This window comes from Pristis pectinata, chromosome 35, assembly GCF_009764475.1.
Source record: "Pristis pectinata isolate sPriPec2 chromosome 35, sPriPec2.1.pri, whole genome shotgun sequence".
Classification (NCBI taxonomy): domain Eukaryota; kingdom Metazoa; phylum Chordata; class Chondrichthyes; order Rhinopristiformes; family Pristidae; genus Pristis; species Pristis pectinata.
The window spans coordinates 9,737,468-9,760,963 of NC_067439.1; the positions used below are offsets into that span (position 1 = coordinate 9,737,468).

The 23,496-nt window shown below is 46.5% G+C and overlaps 2 protein-coding genes across 2 annotated transcripts in view; both read right to left on the reverse strand.

Moving 5' to 3' along the window:
* LOC127586431 (cyclin-dependent kinase-like 1) overlaps positions 1–1,233 on the reverse strand; it is a 48,693-nt gene extending 47,460 nt beyond the window's left edge. The window contains exon 1 of the mRNA XM_052044386.1: positions 589–1,233. Within this exon, the coding sequence (XP_051900346.1) occupies positions 589–756 (168 nt within the window). The 5' untranslated portion in view covers positions 757–1,233. The remainder of the gene's footprint in view (positions 1–588) is intronic.
* A 2,774-nt stretch (positions 1,234–4,007) lies between these two features.
* The window catches only part of LOC127586321 (mitogen-activated protein kinase kinase kinase kinase 5-like), a 111,544-nt gene continuing 92,055 nt past the window's right edge, over positions 4,008–23,496 (reverse strand). The window contains exons 24-32 of the mRNA XM_052044163.1: positions 22,890–22,995; positions 22,022–22,080; positions 20,791–20,894; positions 18,327–18,504; positions 15,761–15,829; positions 14,628–14,720; positions 12,066–12,136; positions 7,896–7,951; positions 4,008–4,393 (exon numbers count right to left, since the gene is read on the reverse strand). Of these exons, the coding sequence (XP_051900123.1) occupies positions 4,294–4,393; positions 7,896–7,951; positions 12,066–12,136; positions 14,628–14,720; positions 15,761–15,829; positions 18,327–18,504; positions 20,791–20,894; positions 22,022–22,080; positions 22,890–22,995 (836 nt within the window). The 3' untranslated portion in view covers positions 4,008–4,293. The remainder of the gene's footprint in view (positions 4,394–7,895; positions 7,952–12,065; positions 12,137–14,627; positions 14,721–15,760; positions 15,830–18,326; positions 18,505–20,790; positions 20,895–22,021; positions 22,081–22,889; positions 22,996–23,496) is intronic.

Genomic DNA, 23,496 nt, shown 5'->3' on the forward strand with positions numbered 1-23,496 from the left:
TTGCTGTTTCTGAGATCCAGCTGTCCACAAGTTGTCTATATTACAGCAAATCTTTGGTGGGCATGATACATTTTGGAACATCATGGGGATTGTTAAAAGCATTCTATGAATCAAACACTGCCTTTTTTAATCTTTGATCATTATAACTTATTTACAGCGGTGGTCAGGTCAAAACCAAAAGCTACATTAGTACAAATAACCAAAGCTTGGTCAAAGGTTTTGATTCAATAGAACTTCTTAGAGGAGGAGAGAGAGGTGGTAAGGTTTTGGGAAGGATTTCCAGAACTTAGGGTGAAGGCACAGGTTCCAGGAGCGAGTGACTGGAGTGTGGTCTGCGCAAGGGGCTGGAATTGGAGGAATACAGAGACCTCAGATGATTGCTTTGGCAGGAGATTGGAGAACCATTTCAGGATAAGGCCACAGAGTGATTTCAGCAGGAGGAAGAGAATTTTGCTGCAGCAGGAAATAAAACAGGTTCCTGAGCTCAGGTTCAAAGACAGGAAGGGACTTGCTCCAACTTAGGCTACACGGGATCCAAGAAAAACAATTATGACCATTCTCTCCATGAACAGGTTAATTCCAACTTACCTTCAACATCCGTATCTCCCTCAGGGCAATCTTCCTTATAAGGGGATCGTCCTCCGATTCCACAAATTTCTTGATTGCTACAATCTGACCCGTGTCTTTGTTCCTGCACCTGAACACCACACCGTAGGAGCCCTCCCCAATCTTACCCAACTTCTCATACTTTTCCATCTCACTGGCACCGTTCCGGCCTTAAACCCCCTAAAACGTAGGTGTCTGACAGTGCTCTACTCCTGCTTTCACTGATCCTGATTTCTTGACCTGTTGCTTTACTTTTTGTTTCCCCTTGTTTGCTTGGGGATACTTTTTTTCTCTGGTTTACTTCTTTCTCTCTTTCTCTCTCTCTCTAGTTAATGGACTTTCTTTCTATTGCTCCCTCATTCCTTCTGTTGTGGTTTCTTTCTCTTTATCCCTTATCCCCACATATTTTTCCTCTCCCTCTCTTTGCCCTTCCCTTCTTTATCCGTCTCCCGTTTCCCCCTCCCTCCTTCCCTCTTTGTTCTCTCTCTCTCTCTGTTACTCGCGTGTAACTGGATTTTAAGGGTTTCACCAGTCTCCTCCCTGGTTTGCCGGCGGACGGGGCAGCCGGTTCTCCTGCGCTCCCGGCGTTGCGATGCCCCAGCCTTCCCAAACCGCCACCTGTCACTCAACGCTCCCAGGAACCAGGGTCACGTGGGCGCTGTAACATTCCGGGCCCCGCCTCCGCTCAACCCCATTGGAGACAGTGGGCACGTGCTTCCACTGGGGCGTTCTGATAGGGCGAATTCGTTGGTTACACCCGACACGGAGCAAACAAGGGACAAGGGGCGGGGCTTAGGATGTACCTGAGCCCGGGGGCGGGGCTTAGGATGCACCTGAGCCCGGGGGCGGGGCTTAGGATGCACCTGAGCCCGGGGCGGGGCTTAGGATGTACCTGAGCCCGGGGGCGGGGCTTAGGATGCACCTGAGCCCGGGGGCGGGGCTTAGGATGTACCTGAGCCCGGGGGCGGGGCTTAGGATGTACCTGAGCCCGGGGGCGGGGCTTAGGATGTATCTGAGCCAAGGTGTGGGGCTTACCATGCACCTGAACCCAGGGGCGGGGTTTAGGATGTACCTGAACCCAGGGGTTTGATATACCTGGCCAGAGCTGGTGCTCAGGATACACCCGAGACCAGGGGGGCACGGCTGAAGATACACCTGAGACTGAAGGACAGACTCAGGGTCCACCTGAAGCTGAAGGATAGGAGTAAAATTCACCACGGGGTGGGAAGTGAGATTCACTCAAATCCACAAGCAGGAAATAAAATGCACCTCAAGTCAAGAGTAGGAAGCAAGGCTTACTTCAGGCCAAGGAGCAGGCGAGTGTTTTCACCTGTCCCCAGGAACAAGAATGTATGATCTACACTTAATATTAGTAGTGGGCAAAATGCTAGAATCTATTAGAAAAGATGCAATAACAGAGCACTTGGAAAGCATTAACAAATGGACTATGTACGAGGTTATGAAAGGGGAAGCATACTTAACAAATCCATTGGAGTTTTTTAAGGATGTAGCTAGTAAATAGATAAAGGAAGGCCAATGGATGTGGTGTATTTAGACTTTCAGAAGGCTTGTAATAAGGTCCCACATAAGAAGTTAGTGTGTAAAATTAAAGTATAGGAGTTTGGAGGCAAGGTACTGGCATGGATGGAGAATTGATTGACATAGGATAAACAGAGGTTAGCAATAAATGGATCTTTTTCTGGGTGACAGGTAGTGACTAGTGAGGTACTAGTGCTTAATCCCAACTATTCACAATACATGTCAATGAATTGGATAAGAGAACGAAATGAAACATCTCACAGTTTACAGATGACATAAAGCTGAGGGATGTCATAGAGAGATACATGAGGGAAGCAGGCCATTCGGCCCACCAAGTCTACACTGACCATCAACCATACATTTACTTTAATCCCATTTTCTTTATTCTTCCTGCATTCCCATCAACTCTCTTCCAGATTCTACCAATCAGCTGTCCACAAGGGGCTATTTAGTAGCCAATTAGCCCGTCAACCTGCACGTCTTTGGGATGTGGGAGGAAACCGGAGCATCTGGAGGTAACCCATGCAGACACGGGGGTTTGACAAGACCCAAAGTCAGGATTGAACCCGGGTCTCTGATGCTGTGAGGTAGTGGCTCTACTAGCTGCGCCACTGTGCTGTCCTGTGTGTGTGCGTGCGTGTGCGCAGGGTGGGGCTGGTGAGGGGTTGCAGCTGTAAGGAAGATACAAGGAGGTTCCAGGTGTGGTTTACACAAGTTGGATGAGTGGATGTGCATGGTCGATGCATCTTAACATGGGTAAGTGGGAGGTTATCCACTTTGGTTCTGAAATCAGAAGGACATCATTACCTCAATGCTGATAGATTGGGAATGGGCAAGGTGCTACAAGACTGTGTTTTGTACAGCAGTCACTGAAATCAAGCATTTAGGTGCAACAAACTGTTAGGAAAGCAAGTGACACGTTGAACCTTCATTGCAAGAGACCAGAGCAAGGATGTCTTGCTGCAGCTGAGCAGGACCTGCTGAGACCCTGTCTGGAGTTGTGTGTGCAGGTTTGGTTTCTTATCTGAGGAAGGATGTTCTTGCCCCGGAAGGAGTGTAAATGAAGGTTTCTTACACTGATTCTTTGAAGTGGCAGGTATGAGGAGAGAATGAGGCGGTTAGGTCTGAATTCATCACCAGTCCAGACACAACCAACATCAACACAGCCAGCTTACTGTACACTTATGGGAATTGGAGTGGTTTAGTCTGGAAGGTGGCAAGGACTTGGATGCAGGTTTGAGATGTGTTGAGACAGTAGGAGAGACGGGTGAGACGGAGGTAGCTGGTCTTGTCAATGTCGAGATATGGGGTATCAAAAACGTTTTGTTGAATGGGTTGGCAGGATCGTAGTCTGTTCCATGTGGGGCAGCTGTTGGGGAAGACGATAAAACCAGTGACACTATAAAGATGCAAACCTTGGTTGCAACGCTTCCAGGTTGGATGTAGAGTCATAGAAAGATACTACATGGAAACAGGCCCATCGGCCCGATGAGTCCATACCGACTATCAAGCACCCATTTACTCTAATCCTAATCTAACCCATTTTATTCTCCCCACATTCCCATCAACTCCCCCCAGATTCTGCCCCTCACCCACACACTAGGGGCAATTTACAGCGACCAAGTATAACCTATCAATCCGCACTTCTTTGGAATGTGGGAGGAAACCAGAGCAACCAGAGGAAACCCACAGGGTCACAGGAAGAACATGCAAACTCCACACAGGCAGCACCAGTGGTCAGGATTGAAGCAGCTCTAACTAGATGCACCAAAGTGCCGTCCCTAATGTGTCTGCTTAATATACTTTAACTCGTCCTGCACAACCACACAGATACTGTAATAAAGTCAATACACCAAAAAGGTATAACACATCAAATATATTTCTTTATTTATAGAAAAGCACTCAATTCTCACTCAAACTTTACACACTATTGGTTTTGTAGATGTTGCTATAATACAGAGGCACCCATTCTAATGGAGATTTAACGGTCAAGAACAAATCTTCGACCCACATATTGACAAGCAAGAAAGGCTTTGCAGCTTTAAATATCCGGCAAGCATCCACCAGTTGGCAACAGTCCTGTTTTGCCCAGCTTCCCATGGGAATGGTCTCACTGCCTGACAGTGGCTGCATCTCAGTGGCTGGCCCTCATTCCACAAAAGGATTCTCCGGTACTTTCATGATATATAGGTTGCTGTGGGAAGTGGGATCATCTGACGGCTTGGTCTCAAAGACAACGAGTCTACAGCTGTAAAGGGAAACAAGAGATGTTGTCAATGACAGGACGTCACATTTATTCAAGACACTGAAATTATTATGCCACATGGGTGGGATGTTCATGAGTGTATTAACTTCTCTCATTCATTAAAACTTCCCTCCACCTTTCATGAAAGTTTTGGGTTATGAGATTAACAGACACTGGTGCTTTGTCCACTGATACACACCCCAAATTATTATTTCTCATGTATAACTCAAAATAATTATTATTGACAGCAACAACTAATCTGCTGAGCAACTCAGCAGGTCCAGTAGCATCTGTGGGAGGAAAGGAATTGTCGACATTTTGACCTGAAACGTTGACTATTCCTCGCCCTCCACAAATGCTGCTCAACCCGCTGAGTTCCTCCAGCAGATTGTTTGTTGCTCCAGATTCCAGCATCTGCAGTCTCTTGTGTCTCCATTATTACAGACAATCTGCCGGACCGTGGGAGAAAGCAGGTTCGTTACTGGAATCCCCAGCTGTTGATGGACAACCCTTCACCATTCCATCCTCCTCCCCAGCAAGTGCCCCACGTTGAAGCAGACGGCAATCGTCCCGACCTGTTCAACAGCAACTTCTTAATGCCACATTTCCTCCACATCCATAAGGGTCTTTGGTCTGAAACATGAACTCTGTTTCTCTTTCCACAGATGCAGCCACACCTGCTGAGTGTTTCCTGCATTTTGCTATTACATCTGATTTCCAGGACCCGCAGTTTCTTGACATTCATTTACCCACTTTGTACAACATTCTGCAGACCAAACCCTTTCCCATTGTGTACAATCCCAATGGACCAAAGACTTCCCACTTACTTTAATCCTACAGAACTGCTCCCCATTCACTCCTGTAATAAAAAGTTACCAAACAAAGCTTGATTTATCCTCTGGTTTTACTGATCATTGACATACAATGAACAACCTCAGGACTTGGCCAAATGCCACCAGCATACAGCAGTGTTTTCATTTCTAATTGATTTGCTTACTTTTACTGAGATTTTTTTTGTTGCAGCATGAATAACTCAAGGGGATCTTTTACCTGTAATTACAAGAATTTTAGGCTCCATAAACAACACACACCAAAACAAATCGCAGTTTCCTGTTCCCGACCAGCTCCCATTCACCACGGATGGCCAATCCTTTTATACTTCCATTCCACGCCAGGATTACCTGAAGACCCTTCACATCTTCTTGGACAGAGGCACAACCAGCTCAACCACCCTCCGTCACCTTGGTCTCACTTTGAACAGCTTCTTCACCTACATCCTCCAAACCAGGAACCCTCGTAGGTCCAACTAAGCCTGCATCTTTGTGGGATACTTGGAAAATTCCTTGTTTCAGTCATACTCAAGAGTCCTCACTCACCTCTTTTCCCGGTAAAACAATGACTGCACTAGAGCTGCTTCCTGCTCTTGTACAGAACTTGAAAGTTTCATTACCTTTGCTGCCAATTTCCACCCTTCTCTCACTTGCACGTGGTCCGTCTCTGAGCTTCCCTTTTTTTGACTTTGCCATTTCCATCTCAGGGGAAGACCAATAACCCACAGACACCCAAAGCTATTAGCCACACCTTCTTCCAGCCTGCTTCATAGAACATAGAACACTACAGCACAGTACTGGCCTTCGGCCCACAATGTCGTGCCAACATTTTCTCCTGCTCTAAGATCTATTAACCCTTCCCTCCCACATAGCCCCCCATTTTTCTATCATTCATGTGTCTATCTAAGAGCCTCTTAAACGTCCCTAACGTATCTGCCCCCACAACCTCTGCCGGCAGTGCGTTCCACACACCCACCACTACCTGTGTAAAAAAAACCTACCCCTGACATCCCCCTTATACCTTCCTCCAATCACCTTAAAATTATGTCCCCTCGTGTTAGCCATTGTCGCTGACTGTCCACTTGATCTATGCCTCTTGTACACCTCTTATCAAGTCACCTCTCATCCTCCTCCTCTCCAAAGAGAAAAGCCCTAGCTCACTCAACCTATCCTCACACGACATGCTCTCCAATCCAGGCAGCATCCTGGTAAATCTCCTCTGCACCCTCTCTAAAGCTTCCACATCCTTCCTATAATGAGGCGGACAGAACTGAACACAATACTCCAGGTGGTTCCTTTTAGGACCCCACTGCATTCTATTGGTTCTTGCCATACCTGTTCTGATGCCAGTGTTGCCAAGAAGCCCGTGGAAGTAGCTCGCTGGGCAACACAGTTGGCATGGACGAGTTGGGCCAAAGGGCCTATTTCCATGCTGTGTGACTCTATGACTCTAAGTCCTTGTGTTTCCTCAACAGTGACCTCCCCCCCCCCACCATAGTCCACTGGGCTCTCAACTGATCCACCCCATTTCCTCCACTTCTGCTCTTACCCCCCTCTCCTCCCACACAGAATGAGGGTGGCGTTCTCCTCCTCATCTTCCGTCCCACCAGCCTCTCATTCAATGGACATCCTTCATAATTTCTGTCACCTTCAATACGTCACCACCAGACACACCTTCCCCTCCCCTCCCTCTTCAATATTATCCATGACTCTATGATGCCACCTCCACCAACTTTCAGTCCCCTTCTTATGGCAGTTTCCAGTGCAACACCTGTCCTTCTGCCTCCTTTCCCTTCCCACTACCCAGGTACCCAAACGATCTTCCAGGTAAAGCAGTGATTCACTTGTACCTCCTCCAAAGTAGTGAACTGTATCTGGGGCTCACAATGTGGTCCCCTCTACAATGGAGAAACCAAATGCAGATTGGATTGACTGGAGGAACACCTCCCTTCAGTCCACAAGGATCATCCTGGGCTTCTGGTTGCTTGTCATTATCAAACGCCATCTCACCCCCTCTGCTGGCCTCTGTGTCTTGGCCGTCTAACATTGCTCCAATGAAACTCAACGTAACCCAGAGAACACTTGTCACATTCAATCCCTTAAGATTTAGCATTGAATTCGGCAATCTCAGATATTCAGCCTTTCCAGTCTGTGTCAGAACCTAACACATTAAATCAGTTTTTCTCTGCAAGATGCTGCCTGACCTGCTGTGTATTTCTAGTATGCTCTGTTTTTATTTCAGATTTCCAGCATCTGCAGAATTTTGCTTCTCCACTCTGCACTTTGCAGTTCCAGGACATCTTTATTCTCTCCTTCTCCACTCACCTTCTCCTTTTATCTCCTCCAGATAAACAAGCTTTACCACCTCTCTCAGCCAGCACCACCGTCAATCAGTTCATTCAGTCTCACTTGGTCTCCACCCTGTCACACACACTCCGTCTTCTCTGCTCCTCCTCCTCCTCCTCCGATTTCTGTTCTCAGCTCTGATGGAAGGTCATTGCCCTGAAAAATTAACCCGGTTTCTCTCTCCATAGATGCTGCCTGACCTGCTGAGTACCTCAAGAACTTTGTTTTTTAATCATTGTGTGAAACCTGCCCAAGGTTTGCTAGTCAAGTACAAAGCAGTTTGTTGTGTGAATTCAGTGCCGAACACCGCTGCTGTTGGAGGTGCCTACCTGTCAGCTCCTAAAAAGCGATAGAGCCGACTAGTTTCTGTTTTCTGCTCAAAAATCTGTGAATGAATTGAAATATTTATTAGTCACTTCTTTGATCATAACTATACTTACATAACAATATTTAAAAGACACTTGGACAGGTACATGGATAGGAAAGGTTTAGAAGGATATGGGTCAAATGTGGGCAAATGGGACTAGCTTAGATGGGCATCTCGGTCGGCATGGATCGGTTGGGCCGAAGGGCCTGTTTCTGTGCTGTATGACTCTATGACTCTCTACTGAATAGGGTGATACAGTGGCACAGCTGCTGTCTCACAGCTCCAGCAATCCGGGTTCAATCCTGACCTCCGGTGCTGTCCGTGTGGAGTTTGCACATTCTCCCTGTGATCATGTGGGTTTTCCTCAGGTGCTCCAGTTTCCTCCCACATCCCAAAGCTGTGCGGGTCAGTAGGTTAATTGGCTGCTGTAAATTGCCCCCTAGCGTAGGTGATTGGTAGAATCTGTGGGAGTTAACAGACACACGGGGAGAATAAATGAGGGCTGTAAACTCAGCCAGCTCCATCACGGGCACAATCCTTCCCACCACCAAGGACATCTTCAAGAGGCGGTGCCTCAAGAAGGCAGCATCCATCACTAAGGACCCTCACGGTCTGGGCCATGCCCAATTCTCGTTACTACCATCGGGGAGGTGGTACAGGAGCCTGAAGACCAACATTCAATGATTCAGGAACAGCTTCTTCCCCTCTGCCATCAGATCTCTGAACGGTCCATGAATCCGTGAACACTACCTCGTTATTCCTTTTCTTGCACTATTTATTTATTTTTATTAATTTTATGTGTTTGCACCGTACTGCTGCCACAAAACAAGAAATTTCACGTCACCTAAGTTAGGGATACCAAATCTGATTCTGAATAAAATGGGATTGGTGCCAACGGTGGTTGTTGTTCAGCACGGACTCGGTAACAGTGGCTGAAGGACCTGTTTCTGTGTTGTACGTCGTTCCGCATTGTGAAGGAATATGGTTAAGTAATAATATTTGGGACTTCCATCCCGTCTCTTCCTCTGCCTATATTTCTATCCCGACATTTTCATCTCAGTCCTCCACACTCAACCCTTCACACCGTTCTCTCATTGTCTCTCCCGCTCCCTGCTCCGCACCCTTCTCCCCTCCAGCTGCCCCTCACCCTCACCTCCACCCCTCTCCCCGACATTATTTCCTACCCTCCACTGAACCCTCCATCCTCCTGCCCCTTCTCCTGATCCCCTTCTCTATTCCTCTGCTTTCCTCGCTCATCTTCACTCCGATTCCTCCCTATTTTTCCCACTCCTCTTTACCTGCCTTCTTTCCACTGATCCTCGACCCTCTTTATAATTCCATCTCATTGTTCACTAACAAATCTGTGTCCATAAACGTATTTTCTCATATTTCCTTCAGCCTTGTGGGTGTTGAGTGTAACACCCATTCTCGGTGAAGGGGTTGACGATGGCTTTGAACTTGGCCTCCCAGTGTACGCAAACACATGTTGTCTGGATACTGCAGTTTGACTTCTGAGGTTCAGTTCAATGTAGTGCCGGAACGTAGTCACAAACTACACTGTTGGAGGTAGGTCGGAGAGTTCCCCATTAGTTTTGTAGGTGAGCTCCACCCCTGCAGAAAGTTGTTGGAGGTGAGATGTAGCATTGTGGTGAGAAACGTCGACAAGTCTCCGCGCCAACGCTTTACCCAATCTTTCTCATCACAATGCCTTGTGTGATACACAATGTTATTTGATACCCGTCTCCTCTGAGACTGGCTCTGTTGTAAACCCTCTGGGTCCAAGGCCTGCACGCAGTCATGGAGTAAATGTAAAATTATCACAGCTTTCTTTGGGCAGATGAATTTGAACAGGGTGATCCACGGTCCTTCCTGACTGATGGAGTCAAAGGCTTCAGTGAGCTTGAAGTTGGCCGTGGTAGTGGCCAGTGCTGCTCTCTGCATTTCCCCAGAGGTTGGAGTCTACTGAAGATCACACCCATTGTTTCTCTGAAAGGGATGGAATCCACACTGCAAGTTGTGGAGCAGGGGAAGATTCAGGAACAGCCAGTGGGAAGAGATGGCCGAGGAGGACATTTGCTGATGTAGCATTGCAAACGACTGGGGACACAAGCTGTAGCTTCACCATTAGATGGATTGGACAATCAGAGGATAAGAGAAACAAAGTCTTGTTCTAATTATGTGGGGCTTTGGTGAGATCACACTTGGAGTGTCATAGAGTTGCAGAGTCATAGAGAGATACTGCATGGAAACAGGCCCTTTGGCCCATCAAGTCCATGCCGACCATCGACCACTCACTTACATTATTCCTACATTAAATCCCATTTTATTCTCCCCACATTCCCATCAACTTCCCCAGATTCTACCATTCACCTACACCCCAGGGGCAATTTAAAGGGGCCATTTAACCTACCAACCTGAACATCTTTGGGATGTGGGGGGAAATGAAAACATCCAGGGGAAACCCACGCGGTCACAGGGAGAGCGTGCAAACTCCACACAGACCGAAGAGGGGTTTGAACCCAGGTCCCTGGTGCCGTGAGGCAGCAGCTCTACTCGCTGTGCCACTGTGTCGCCCCATTTCAAATGCTTCATACAGTTGTGTTTTCCTTACCTCATGAAGAATATCATTGCCTTAAAGGGGTGGGGGAGGGGGGGTTGGGAATGGGTGATGTGGGGCTGAACTGTCCACTGCACTGATTTCCCTGGTTCAAAGTCTTGTTCCGTGATAAGACATTGAGTAGCTTGGATCTGTGTACTGGAGTTTAAAGAACGCAGCTTCGATGGGGTGGATGTTGAGAGGGACATTTCCTTAAACTGGAAAGTCTTAAACCAGAGTTACCTGCATTAGTTTCAGGACAAGGGGGTGGGATCAGTGTCTAGAACTGAGAATGAGGAAAATATTTTTGATTAAGTGGATCATAGATGTGTGGAGTTCCCTGCCCCTGATGCTGACTGAATATTGAATGCTGGGCAATAGATTTTTGATCACTGAGAGAATCACAAAATACAGGGATTGGGTAAAAACGTGTTGACAGAGAAGATTGACTATCATCTTACTGAATGCTAGAGCAAGCCCAAGTGGCTCCGTGGCTCTGTGGCCTCCTGCTCCCATTTCTCACTGGAGGAACAACACCTCATTTTCAGTCTTGGAACCTTGCAGCCTAACAGCATGAACATTGAATTCTCCCACTTTAAGTGATCCCCAACCCCCCTTCCCCAACAATGCCTCTTCTTTTCTTCCCTTTCCTAGCCTCTCTTTTTTCTACCCACTTTTTTTTAATCTCTCCTTACCTTTGACCCATCCCCTGGTGGATCTGCTCTCCCCTCCTCCCCCGCACCTGCCTATCGCTATCTCTTACCTGCATCTACCTATCCCCACCCCGCCTCCCCTCTTTTGTCCACCTATCACTGCTCTGCTTTTCCCTCCTATATATCGGGCTTCCCCTTTTCCTATCTTCAATCCTGAAGGAGGGTCCTGACCCGAAACGTTGACCGCCTGCTTTTCTCCATGGATGCTGCCTGGCCTGCTGAGTTCCTCCAGCATCAGCGTGTTTTTCATCTAGATTCCAGCATCTGCAGTCCTTTGTTTCTCCCATTTCTTATGTTCACTGTAAGACTAGGATAGCACTCACGTAATGAATTTGGTCACACTTTCAAAGAGCTAACTCAGGACAATGGACCAGGGTATAAAGATCACTTCGCATGTTTCTCCTTTCCTGTTCTTTTCTCCATACCCCTCGGTGGGATTGCAATCAGTAGCCATTGCCAGACATCTGCAGGGAGCTACATTCGATCCTGACCTTGGGTCTGGAGTTTGCATGTTCTCCCCGTTGGTTTCCCCCGGATGCTCCAGTTTCCTCCCACTTGTGCCGGGAGGTTAGTTGGCAAAAGAATCAAAGGCAAGTTGATGGGCATGCGAGAGAGAACAACTTGCAAGGATACAGGGAAATAAAAAGAGAGAATGGGACCAAAGGGATTTCTCTACTGAGAGCTAGCAGGGGTCCGCTGGGCTGAAGGGTTTCCTGCTGTGCTATAGGAAGCAAACCCCGGAGCTGGGCACACTGGACCAGCCTCTCTTATTGTCAACAATTAGCATGTTACTTACCACTTGGTAAAAAAAAAATCTGCTCACCTCACAGGTCCTGAAACTCTTCCGCTGCATCCCATGTTTCCAAAATGCCAGGATGCTGTCAGAGAAGCAGACTGGACAAGGGGTGAGAAAGTGGACACAGTGTAAATACCAGCAGATCTCACAGGACCCATATGTCTAAGGATAAGTTAGCCCATGTTTATCACCATATAAATCCTATATGTAACAGATGTAATTCGGAGGTGGCTTCCCTGACACATATGTTTTGGTCCTGCTCTCTTTTGGAAAAATATTGGAAAGACATTTTTAATATTATCTCAATTGTATTGAATATTGATTTACGACCTCATCCTATTACTGCAATTTTTGGGCTACCAATGATGGAGTCTGGCCACCTATCCGCTTCAGCCTGTCGTATGATTGCATTTGTTACATTAATGGCCAAGAGATCCATTCTATTTAAATGGAAGGATCCTATACCTCCCACCATATTTCAATGGTTTCCTCAAACTATAACATGTTTAAACTTAGAAAAAATTAGGAGTGGTACTGTTGATCCTTCGCTTAAATTTGAGGAAATTTGGAGCCCATTTATTCAGTATTTCCATTTGATGTAAGCAGACCTTTTTTTTGAATCCCTTTCAATAACCTTTTATTTGAATAGAGAGGAGCAGAGCCAACGACATAATAATGTTTTTCAACCGAAGAAATAACAGTCCAGCTTTGTTTTGGTTTGCTTTTATTTTTTTTTCTTTGCTGTTTTACTATGGTTTTTGTTTTATTTTTGGGGTTCTCTTTTCATATAATCAAATTTCTTTTCAAATTGTTTTGTATCATGTTCATTTAGTAAGAAATTGGGAGGTTCAGATTATATATTTCACTCCCTGTGTTTGTATATGTCAATTGTTACTGTTGTAATCCCGATCTCTTCGCACCGTGTGTATAATTACTATTGTTATGTGTATTAATTTGAAATTTAATAAAAAGATTGAAAAAGAAAAGAATACCAGCAGGATCACCCACTGCACTGATCACCCAGCGCTTAAACTGTGAAACACACTGGTCCACGTCAGTCCTACCCTCTCAGCATTTTCTTCCCTCCTTGTATATTTAATGGGCTTTTCCTTAAACACATCCGTGTAACTCACCTCAACTGCTCCATGTTAGAGCATCAGGTGTGTTACAAAGCAAAACAGGTTGGGTGTTACAGGAAATAAGTGTGACACCAGCACACTGTGCAGGAAATGGAGGCTACAAACAAAACTATTAACACATTACTGGCAAACTAAAAGTAATATTTGATATTATTTTTCAGTATTTCCAGTATAAATCACGGTCCACATTTATAACATGAATTAGTAATTAAAACTTGCCATTTTGCAGGAGGGGACAGTAGAGACCAAGAAGAAGTTTAAGGGATAGTACAAGAAGTTAACATGAATACTTTCCATTACAAATGGGGAGAAAAGAGCTCATAACGCAGAACGCTGATGAGGGTGGATACGGGTTCACAGTCCGTAAGGCGTGCTGGGGATGTTTGTTGGGACTTAAAAGGAAGAACCTGCAGCTGCCGAAAATCTGAAATAAAGGAGATTGCTGGAAATGCTCAGCAGGTCAGGCAGCATCTGTGGAGAGAGAAACGGGGTTGAAGTTCCAGGTGGGAAAAATTGGAAACCAAACATATTTTAATTTGCAGAAAAAGAGGAGGGGTGGAGAGGATAAAGGGAATGTCAGCAATGGAGGGGGTGGGGAGTGAGAAAGACTGAATGGTGGTGAACAATGACATCTGATTGAAGAAGGGCAGTGATAGAGGGAGACTGATTGAGCCTCTGTTAAAGGAAGAATTGTACTCTACTCAGGCTACCTGGTGTGGGTTGGCGTTGCAGTGGGATTGGACGTCCATGGTGAAATTGAGCCAGTTAGGACCAGGAAATGGGAAACTGTCAAACAGGAGGACGGCCTCAGATTTGTCACGGATGTAAGTTGGGAAAGGCTGGGCAGAAAGAATCGAGTCAGAGTAGGAAGAAATTAAATCAGTGGGAGAACTGACTGCTTGGACAATCCTGCCTGTGGATGTTGGGGAGGAGGTACAAGTGGGCTGTGTTGGGTCGGCTCGGGTTCCTGAGGCTGAATGCAAAGAGGCAACATCCCCCCTAAGAAATGAGGTCCATGGTTGCCTGGGAGACAGTGGCCTGATGTTCTGTGGTGGGATCCTGGCCCAAAGGGAGGGATGAGTTAGGGAAATGCTGTTCAGCTTTTGTGAGGTAGAAGTCAGTACATCAAATAGCAACAGGACCGCCCTCAACAATATTGGGGTTCGTCCTTAGTGAGTGGACGGTCATAAATTGAGAAGAGGGTGGGTTAGACCGGGTGGAAAAATTGAGGTGGTCAACGTCATACCAGTAACTTAAAACATTTCTAATTTTTCCCAGTTCTGATGATAGGTCAGCAACCTGGAACATTAACTCTGTCTCCCTTTCCACAGAATCCGCCTGACCTGCTGAGTGGTTCCAACATGTTTTTCCTTTTATTTTAGATTTCCAGCATCTGCAGTTATTTGTTTTCATATCAATAGCCGAGTCGGAAATAATCTGTAATCCTTACCCACGGATTCCACCGGGTTATCAAATGTCACCTCTGGGATTAGATCCTTACTTGTCTTAAGGTTTCCTTGAATATTTACAACTTTTACATTTTCTGGTAAAAAGAGAATAAGCTTTGTAAGTGAAGGAAAATGCATTCAGTGTGTGGGTCCTGCCAGTAAGCGGAAGGGGAAGAGGTTGGGAGTGAGGATGGGGAGCGAGGGAGCGAGAGGGGAAGAGTCTTCCGCCCTCTCTATTGACCTCACCTTGGTGGTAACCTCATACCAATATTCCAGGTTCACCTGAGAGGGATGCATATGGAGAGGAAGCTTCTGAAGTTACAATTTAAAGACCCATTCATTCCCTCTGTCTGGGGTGAGTGGAGGGTTGGTAGAAACTTAAAACCCGTGGTGTCTCCTACCAGATTGGACCTAGAATGGTCATGGTGGTATTTAAGTGAAATGAGATGTGCAGGGTCAGTCTGCCGATGTCTCCTTTAAATATGCCTGGTTACACCTAGCTGGTTATTTCACAGGCTACAGTCAGTTCTCGGGGAATGCTGCAGATGTAGTGGTTATCTATTGTGCTAAAGATTAGTATCCCTTCCACCCGGTGGAGGAACCTGTAGAGAGCCAACCCTTAGAAGAACATCAGGAGCCTTCCCCATAGGAGTACTCTCCCTCAGAGAGACTTGTAGCGAGTCTCCCTTGCGGGGCCAGAGGGGAATCTCTCTTAGAGGTTGTGTGGGGAGGCTCCCTCGGAGGGTTGAAGGGAGACTCCCCTCGGAGGGGTGTAGGGAACTTCCCTTGGAGGGGCCTTTGGGGAACCCCTCTCAGAAGAATATAGGGAGCCTCATGAGAGACCTGTGTCCTTAACAACATTGGTTAACTTGCTGCCCATGCACCAAAATAGAGGAGTGACGGCTCACAACGGAAACTGCGCTGATTGGATTTAAAGGCTGGGCACACTCAGTATTGGGCAGCCAATCACAGTGACAGACCGTACACGCCTGCCCCAACCCCATGCTGAGATTCCTGTGTTTAAGCGGTGAGCCCACTTCTACGTTAATGCGGTGAACATCCTTCTGGTGAAATACCTGTCACCATGGCAACAGGGGGTCACTGAGCTGAGCGAGGGCACAGTGTTAATACTTACGGCCAATACACACCAGCACTGTTTCACTGTCCAGTTGGCTCACGTGGGTAAACTCTTCCTGCTGACCTGCTGCAGTAAGAAGCTCAGCGTTACCTCAGCTGAGGGGTTGGAAATTATTCCTCAGTTACAGGCAAACCACATGACGTAATCGCCTGTACACAATCTACTCGGTTTCCAAACTCCAGTTCCACAGAGGTCAGTGGTGGAATGTCTATTTGGTGCCCGAGATAGAAGTGCCAGGAGGCCATTCAGCCCATTGTGCCTGCTCTACCACTCCATAAGATCATACCTGATATTTTACCTCAGCACACTTTCTTACACTAACCCATATCCCTTGATTCTCTACTTATGCTCAGAGCAAACCCTCATGTTATTCTGTTGATGTAGGATCAGCCAATGTTTTCTTAAACAGCACACTGAGGAACTTAAACCACAAGTAGACTTGAACTACATGAGATGGCCGATTCACATTACTGAAGGACAATTGGGTTTTTAAGACCAATCTGACTTCTTCCATACAAGATAGGGGCCATTCAGTCCATCAGGTCTATGCCAGCTCACTTCCCCCACTGATTTTCACTGTAAGCCATTTTCCCTACTCTCCCATCCACTTCCCCAGATGCAACCACCTACCTCCACACTGGGGACAACTTACAGTGATCAATTCACTACCAACTCGCACGTCTTTGGGATGTGGGAGGAAACTGGAGCACCCGGGGCAAACCCAGGTGGTCACAGGGAGAACGTGCAAACTCCACACAGACAGCAGCCGAGGTCAGGATCGAACCCAGATCACTGGAACTGACAGGCAGTGACTCTACCAGCTGTGCCTCTGTGACATCCTTTCACCTGGTCCTAGCCCAGCGGTTGTATGGCACAGCAGGGATTTCAACCTACATTCCCTGAGCTTCCAGGACCAGCCAGGCTCCCTGATTCAGTGGGGCATTATCGCTAGAGAGGGTTCAGAGCACATGGGCTCATCCTCTGGCCTAAGGACACACAAGAACCAAAGAAAATAGGAGGAGCAGGACTTGGCCCCTCAAGCCTCCCCCACCTTTCAACATGACGATCGCTGATCTGCCCCAGGCCTCAGTTCTTCTCTGTGCCAGTTCCCAGGGGCCCTCAATTCCCCGATGTTCCAAAAGTTTATCTACATCCTCTTTAAACAACCACAATGATCGAGCCTCCACCAGCCTACAACAAAGGCCAACATACTGCTCGTCTTCCCAACTACCTGCCGCACGTGCCTGCTAACCTTTTGTGATTCATGCACATGAACACCTAGTCTATGCACAACTCTTTGCTCACAACGCTCTGTACACAGCACTCTGCGCACAATGCTCTGTGCATCATGCTCTGTACACACGGTCTCTACACAATGTTCTGTACACACACTCTGTGCAATCCTCTGTACTTCATTCTTTTCCAATCTCTCTCCATTTAGATAACAACACAACTAAACCTTTAGATTCCTCTTTCCGATGTGCATGACCACACACTTTCCCATGTTAAACTCCATTTGCCAAGATCTCACCCATTCACTAAACCTATCTATATCTAATTGCAGAGTCCAGATATTCTCACTGCAACATACCCTCCCACCCACTTTCATGTCATCGGCATACTAGGGTACCTTACAGAGATGTGAGGTCCCCTCCTGCAGGTCATTAATACAAATCGTGAATAACTGAGGGCCAAGAGCCTATCCTTGGGCAATCTGCTGATTACACTCTTCTAGCCAGAATAAGATCCATTTCTTCCAGCTCTCTATCTTCCATGTTATAACCAGTCTTCAATTCTGATGGCTGATGACTGGTTGCCTCACAGCCTGGTACAGAGGCTCCAATGCACAGGATCTCCAGAGACTGCAGAGGGTTGTAGACTCAGCCAGCTCCATCAAAGGGCACAACCCTCCCCACCATCGCACCATCGAGGACATCTTCAGGAGGCAGTGCCTCAAGAAGGTGGCATTCATCATGAAGGACCCTCACCATCCAGGACATGCCCTCTTCTCGTTACTACCATCGGGGAGGAGGTACAGGAGCCTGAAGACCCACACTCAATGATTCAGGAACAGCTTCTTCCCCTCCGCCATCAGATTTCATAATGGTCCATGAACCCATGAATATAACCTCGTTATTCCTTCTTTTATGCACTATTTATTTATTTTTGTAATTTATAGTAATTTTATATCTTTGCACTGTAATGCTACTGCAAAACAGCACATTTCATGTCATTTAATTCAGTGATAATAAACCTGATTCTGATGCTAACATACTTCCTCCAACACTGAATTACCTTGTGCACCATCCTTTTATGTGGCACCTTGTCAAATGCCTTCTGGAAATCCAAATACACATCTACAGGTTCCCCTCATCAACTCTGCTCGTTACATTCTTGAATAACTCTGACACATTTGTTGTGATTTACCTTTCACAGAACCACATCGCCTTGACTTGATTACATAAAGCTTTTCTAAATGACCAACTATTCCTTCCTTGATGAGAGACTCCAACATCTTGCTGTAACATGATTCTCTTACTGACAGCTGAAGGCAGTAACTCACCCGTTCCCAGGTCTGTGAACCAGGATGAGGAGGAATTGAGGTTAATGGTCCGGAACTGTACAATCTTGTTGGAGGAACACTTTGTGCTGATTCCAATGCAGACAACTGGATATTCCTGCTCCGGCACCACCAATGCTTCCAACATTCGGAGGGGATTGGGCAGCGGGAAGTCAAAGTGCTGCAACATAAAGAGCCCAAAATCACACACAGTCTGAAGGTCAGTTTCTGAGCCCATTCACTTACACTTATGTGTATACACATGTGTATAAAATGACCTGGATGAAAACGTGATGGTGGGTTAGTAGGTTCACAGACGATACAAAGATTGGCGGTGGTGTGGAGATTGTAGAAGATTGCCAAAGGATACAGTGAGATATAGATCAGTTGCAGATATGGGCAGAGAGATGGCAGATGGAGTTTAATCCGGACAAGTGTGAGGTGTTGCACTTTGGGAGATCAAACGTAAAGCAGCAGTGCATTGTTATTGGCGGGATCTTTAACAGTGTTGATGGACAGAGAGATCTTGGGGGCCAAGTCCACAGCTCCCTGAAAGTGGCTGCACAGGTTGATAAAGGTGGCGTATGGCATGTTTGCCTTTATTAGTCGAGGCACGAGTTCAAGAGTCAGGAAAGTTACGTTGCAGCTTTATAAGACTCTAGTTAGGCCACATCTGGAGTATTGCATTCAATGGAGACCCGGTGCTGATGAAGGGTCTCGACCCAAAACGTCAACTGTTTATTTCCCTCCATAGATGCTGCCTGACCCGCTGAGTTCCTCCGGCTTGTGTGTGTGTTGCTCCAGATTCCAGCATCTGCAGAATCTCTTGTGTCTGATAGAAGTTTATAAGATTATGAGAGGCATAGATAGAGTAGACAGCCAGTATCTTTTCCCCGGGGTCAAAATATCTAATACAAGAGGGCATGCATTTAAGGTGAGAGGGGGTAAGTTCAAAGGAGATGTGCGGGGCAAGTTTTTTTTACATAGAGAGTGGTGAGTGCCTGGAACACACTGCCGGGGGTGGTGTTGGAGGCAGATACAATAGAAACGTTTAAGAGGTTCTTAGATAGGCACATGAATGTGCAGAGAATGCAGGAGGAATTAGCTTAGTTAGGCATTTAATTACTAGTTTAATTAGTTCAGCACAACATTGTGGGCCAAAGGGCCTGTTCCTCTGCTATACTGTTCTATGATGTTGGCTTAAAGTTTAGTACTATTCCTGGATATAGCGAGTGCTTCCTTGCTTTTTCTGGGATCCTTTAGCCGACATCTGGAAGAGTTGGCCTGTGGTATCACTCCCTCAGTGGAGTGTCAGCCAGCTGTGGGACTTGGACCCACACAAGACAGCCAACACCAAGTCACAGCTGACCCCCTGATACAACGCCAAGAGTTGTGTCGGGTACTGCATGCAGTTTCACTGGGGTTGCCAACATTTACACTGGAGTCCCCAGGGTGCTGCAGAGAGCACCTTTTGAGAAAAATCACTGGAGATCTTCGTACATTATTTTATTTTATTTATTATTAAATATTGGATGGTTGACCTGAGAATTGGTCATCTCAGTATAATGAGATTTAAGATATCTTTATTAGTCACATGTACATCGGAAACACACAGTGAAATGCATCTTTTGCGTGGAGTGTTCTGGGGGCAGCACACAAGTGTCGCCACACTTCTGGTGCCAACAAAGCATGCCCACAACTTCCCAACCCGTACGTCTTTGGAATGTGGGAAGAAACCGGAGCACCCGGAGGAAACCCATGCAAACATGGGGAGAACCTACAAACTCCTCACAGACAGTGGCCGGAATTGAACCCAGGTCGCTGGCGCTGTAATAGCATTACGCTAACCGCTACACTACCGTGCCTGAAGTTCACTGCAAAAAATCTCTCCCCACCATATGAAGGAGCCCAAAGAGCCTAAATTTCTCTTTCACCATCTTGTAGCTTAGCAAAGAACATGTCTTCCTCCCACCTGTTCCTCCCCGTACAACCCTCCTCACCCTCACCTCCCCAGCCAGTCCAAGCAGTAAGGAGTAGCAGAAAAGCCATTCACCCATCGAGTTAGACTACACCTTAATTCCTTAACATCTCTCAGCACCATTCTGTTGTGCTGGTCAAAATATTAACCCTTGACTTTAACTGGAATTTCAGTGCTTAATTACTTTAACAACTTTGGTAATATTGTTGAGTAAATTCAGTGGGAAATTTGGCTTCCTAACATGTATCAGCCAGTCCAAGGTGAAAATTCCAACTAGGCATCTCATGATCATTGATTGAGTCCCAGGTTCCCACCTCCTGGATGTTTAGCTGGAGGTTACTGTGAATTCAGCCCACTGAAGGGTCATCTGTCAACCTGTGCCTCACTAGAAAGGAGGCGGTGACCTCTGCGCCACAGGTCGTCAGCTCACACACCACTGAACGCTGATCGCAAGCAACAAGTAGTGAGGAGCAGGGTGGGAACACTCACCTTAATGAGCATGAATTTCTGCATGGGCTCGTACCACTGCAGGAGAACGATACTGGACTCCAACGCTCCACACAGGTAGCAGCATCCTGTGGGAGAGTTCCGCACTGCGGAAACAGAAACTGGGCTTAATACCAGCTGGGTGTTACACTGATGGGGTGAGGGGGATATCAGTGTAGAATGAGATGTGTGGGATCTACCAGTGTCACAGTGAGCAGTGCGGGATATATTAAAGTTCCATTGAGGGGTACGTCAGTGTTACAGTGAGAGTGTGGGGTCTAACATGGTTACAATAATGGGCGCGGAGTATTTCAGTGTTACTGCATGGAGTGTGGGGTGTATTAAAGTTACAGTGAGGGGTGTGGGGTATAATGCTGTCACGATAATGGGTTTGCGGTACATCAGTGTTACAGTGAGTGTGATGGGGCGTGTCACTGTTACAGTGAGTGTGATGGGGTGTATCAATGTTACAATGATGGGTGTGGGGTGTGGAGGGAATCAGTGAGGGATGTTGGTACATTAATGTTATCGTCATGGCTGTTGGCTCTAACAGTGTTACAATAATGGGTGTGGGGTATGTCAGTGATACTATGAAGGGTGCAGGGTAAATTAATATTAGTGTGAGTGGTGTGGGGTATATCGAAGTCAAAGGTTATTGTCATCTGCACAAGTCCATGTGTACAGGTGCAATGAAAAACTTACTTGCAGCAGCATCACAGGCACATAGCATCAGATAAGCAGCATTCACAAGAAAAATATAAATTAAACATAAATTATACACAACTTTTACAAGAAAGAACACAATTAGAACAAAAAAACCCTCCATTTTAGTGCAAAGTGATCAAAGTGGTCATCGTGTTGCTAAACTGTAGTTATTAGGGTTTTGCCGGTCGGTTCAAGAACCGAATGGTTGAAGGGAAGTAGCTGTTCCTGAACCTGGTGGTGTGGGACTTCAGGCTTCTGTACCTCCTGCCCAGTTATCAATGTTAAAGTGAGGGTTGTGGGTTATAAGTGTTGGAATAATGGGGGTGGGGGGGGGGTACATCAGAGTTACAGTTAGAGCTGTGGGAAATATTAATGTTACAGTCATTAGAATGGGGTATATCATGGGATTGTGGGTTATGTTGGGGAGGGTTATGATGAGAAGCTAAGGTATTGGATGAGAGGATAGAATGTTGGGTACAGAGTGGGAATTGGTGAGAGGGAGGTTGCAGGGGCATAGTAACCAACTCACCAACAGAACACTTCCTACAGCCTTTGGTGTCTGGAATCTTACTGGATGTTACATTCTTCCTGCAGGGAACAGACAGACATGTGTAAGCACAACACTGTTAATCCAATACTTGCCATACCTTTACATAGCCCATAATAAAGTCCAGACTGGGTACGGACAGCGGATTTCCTCCCGAGGGACATTAGTGGACCAGATGGGTTTTTATAACAAGCCGGTAGTTGTCGAGCATCATTACTAAGACTAGTTGTTGATTTTTTCCCAAGTTCCAGACTATTGACTGAATTTAAGTTCCACAGGTATACAGAATTATGGATAGGAGGAGACTTTTCCCTGTAGCAGAGGTGCCTAAAACTACAGGGCATCAATTAAGTAAGTAGTGAAAGATTTGGACAGGATCTGAGGAAGTAATTTTTCACCCAGAAGGTGGTTGGAATCTGGAATGCACTGCTTGAGGGGTGGTGGAGGCAGAGACTCTCACAACAGTTAAGTATCTAGACAAGCACTTTACTCACCAAGGCAGGGAAGGCTACAGACCAAGTGCTGGCAAATGGATTAATATAGATGGATACAATGGTCGGCAAGGACATGGTGGGCTGAAGGGCCTGTTTCTGTGTTGTATGACTCTATAGTTCTACGATCTGCCATGGTGGGATTTGAACTCACATCTCTGGATCGTTAGTCCAGTAACTTAACTGCTGTGTGACCATCATTCCCAGTGTATGCAGCCAAGAAGAACTCAGGCTGTTAACAGCCAAGACGGAGCGGAGGGAAGAATGTCCCAGTTCCCTGGCTCCCCCATGCCTGGTCCATTTTGCAAAGGGGCACAGAGTTCATTATCTTGTCACAGCTTGGCTTGGCTCAGCCTTACCTGGGTAAGAGTCGATGTGTTGGAATGTGAACCATTGACCTCTGCTCCTTCTTGGCCTGTTCATACAGCCCCAGCAAGCTGTGTGAGTGTAGTTGCATCGTTTTCCCTGTAAGAACAACCAAATCTTGTTAACCCCAACCCAGATACTGTGCCAGCATCTCAGAGAAAGGATATACTACTCTCTTAACCCACCCCACTCCAACAAGGGGTCCTGGGCTCTACCAATAACTGTGGGTCCACCAACACCCAGTTATTTCTGAGATCTTCCTTTAAGTTATTTTTTTATATTCATTGAAGGGATGTGGGCTTCACAGGCTGAGCCAGCAACTATTACCCATCCCTAGTTGCCCTTGAGAAGGTGGTGGTGAGCTGCCTTCTTGAACCGCTGCAGTCCCTGACGTGTAGGTGTACCCACAGTGCTGTCAGGATTAGAATACCACTTGGATTAGGCAGACTCTTTGATAGAATCTTCGTTCAAATTGATTCATGTTGGTAGGAAGGTGTGAAGAGTTAGGGGAGGTAATGTGAACTAAATAAAATAACGACAGAACACGGAGGCTCAGGGGTGGATCATGCATAAACCCTCGGGGATGGTGGGACACATTGC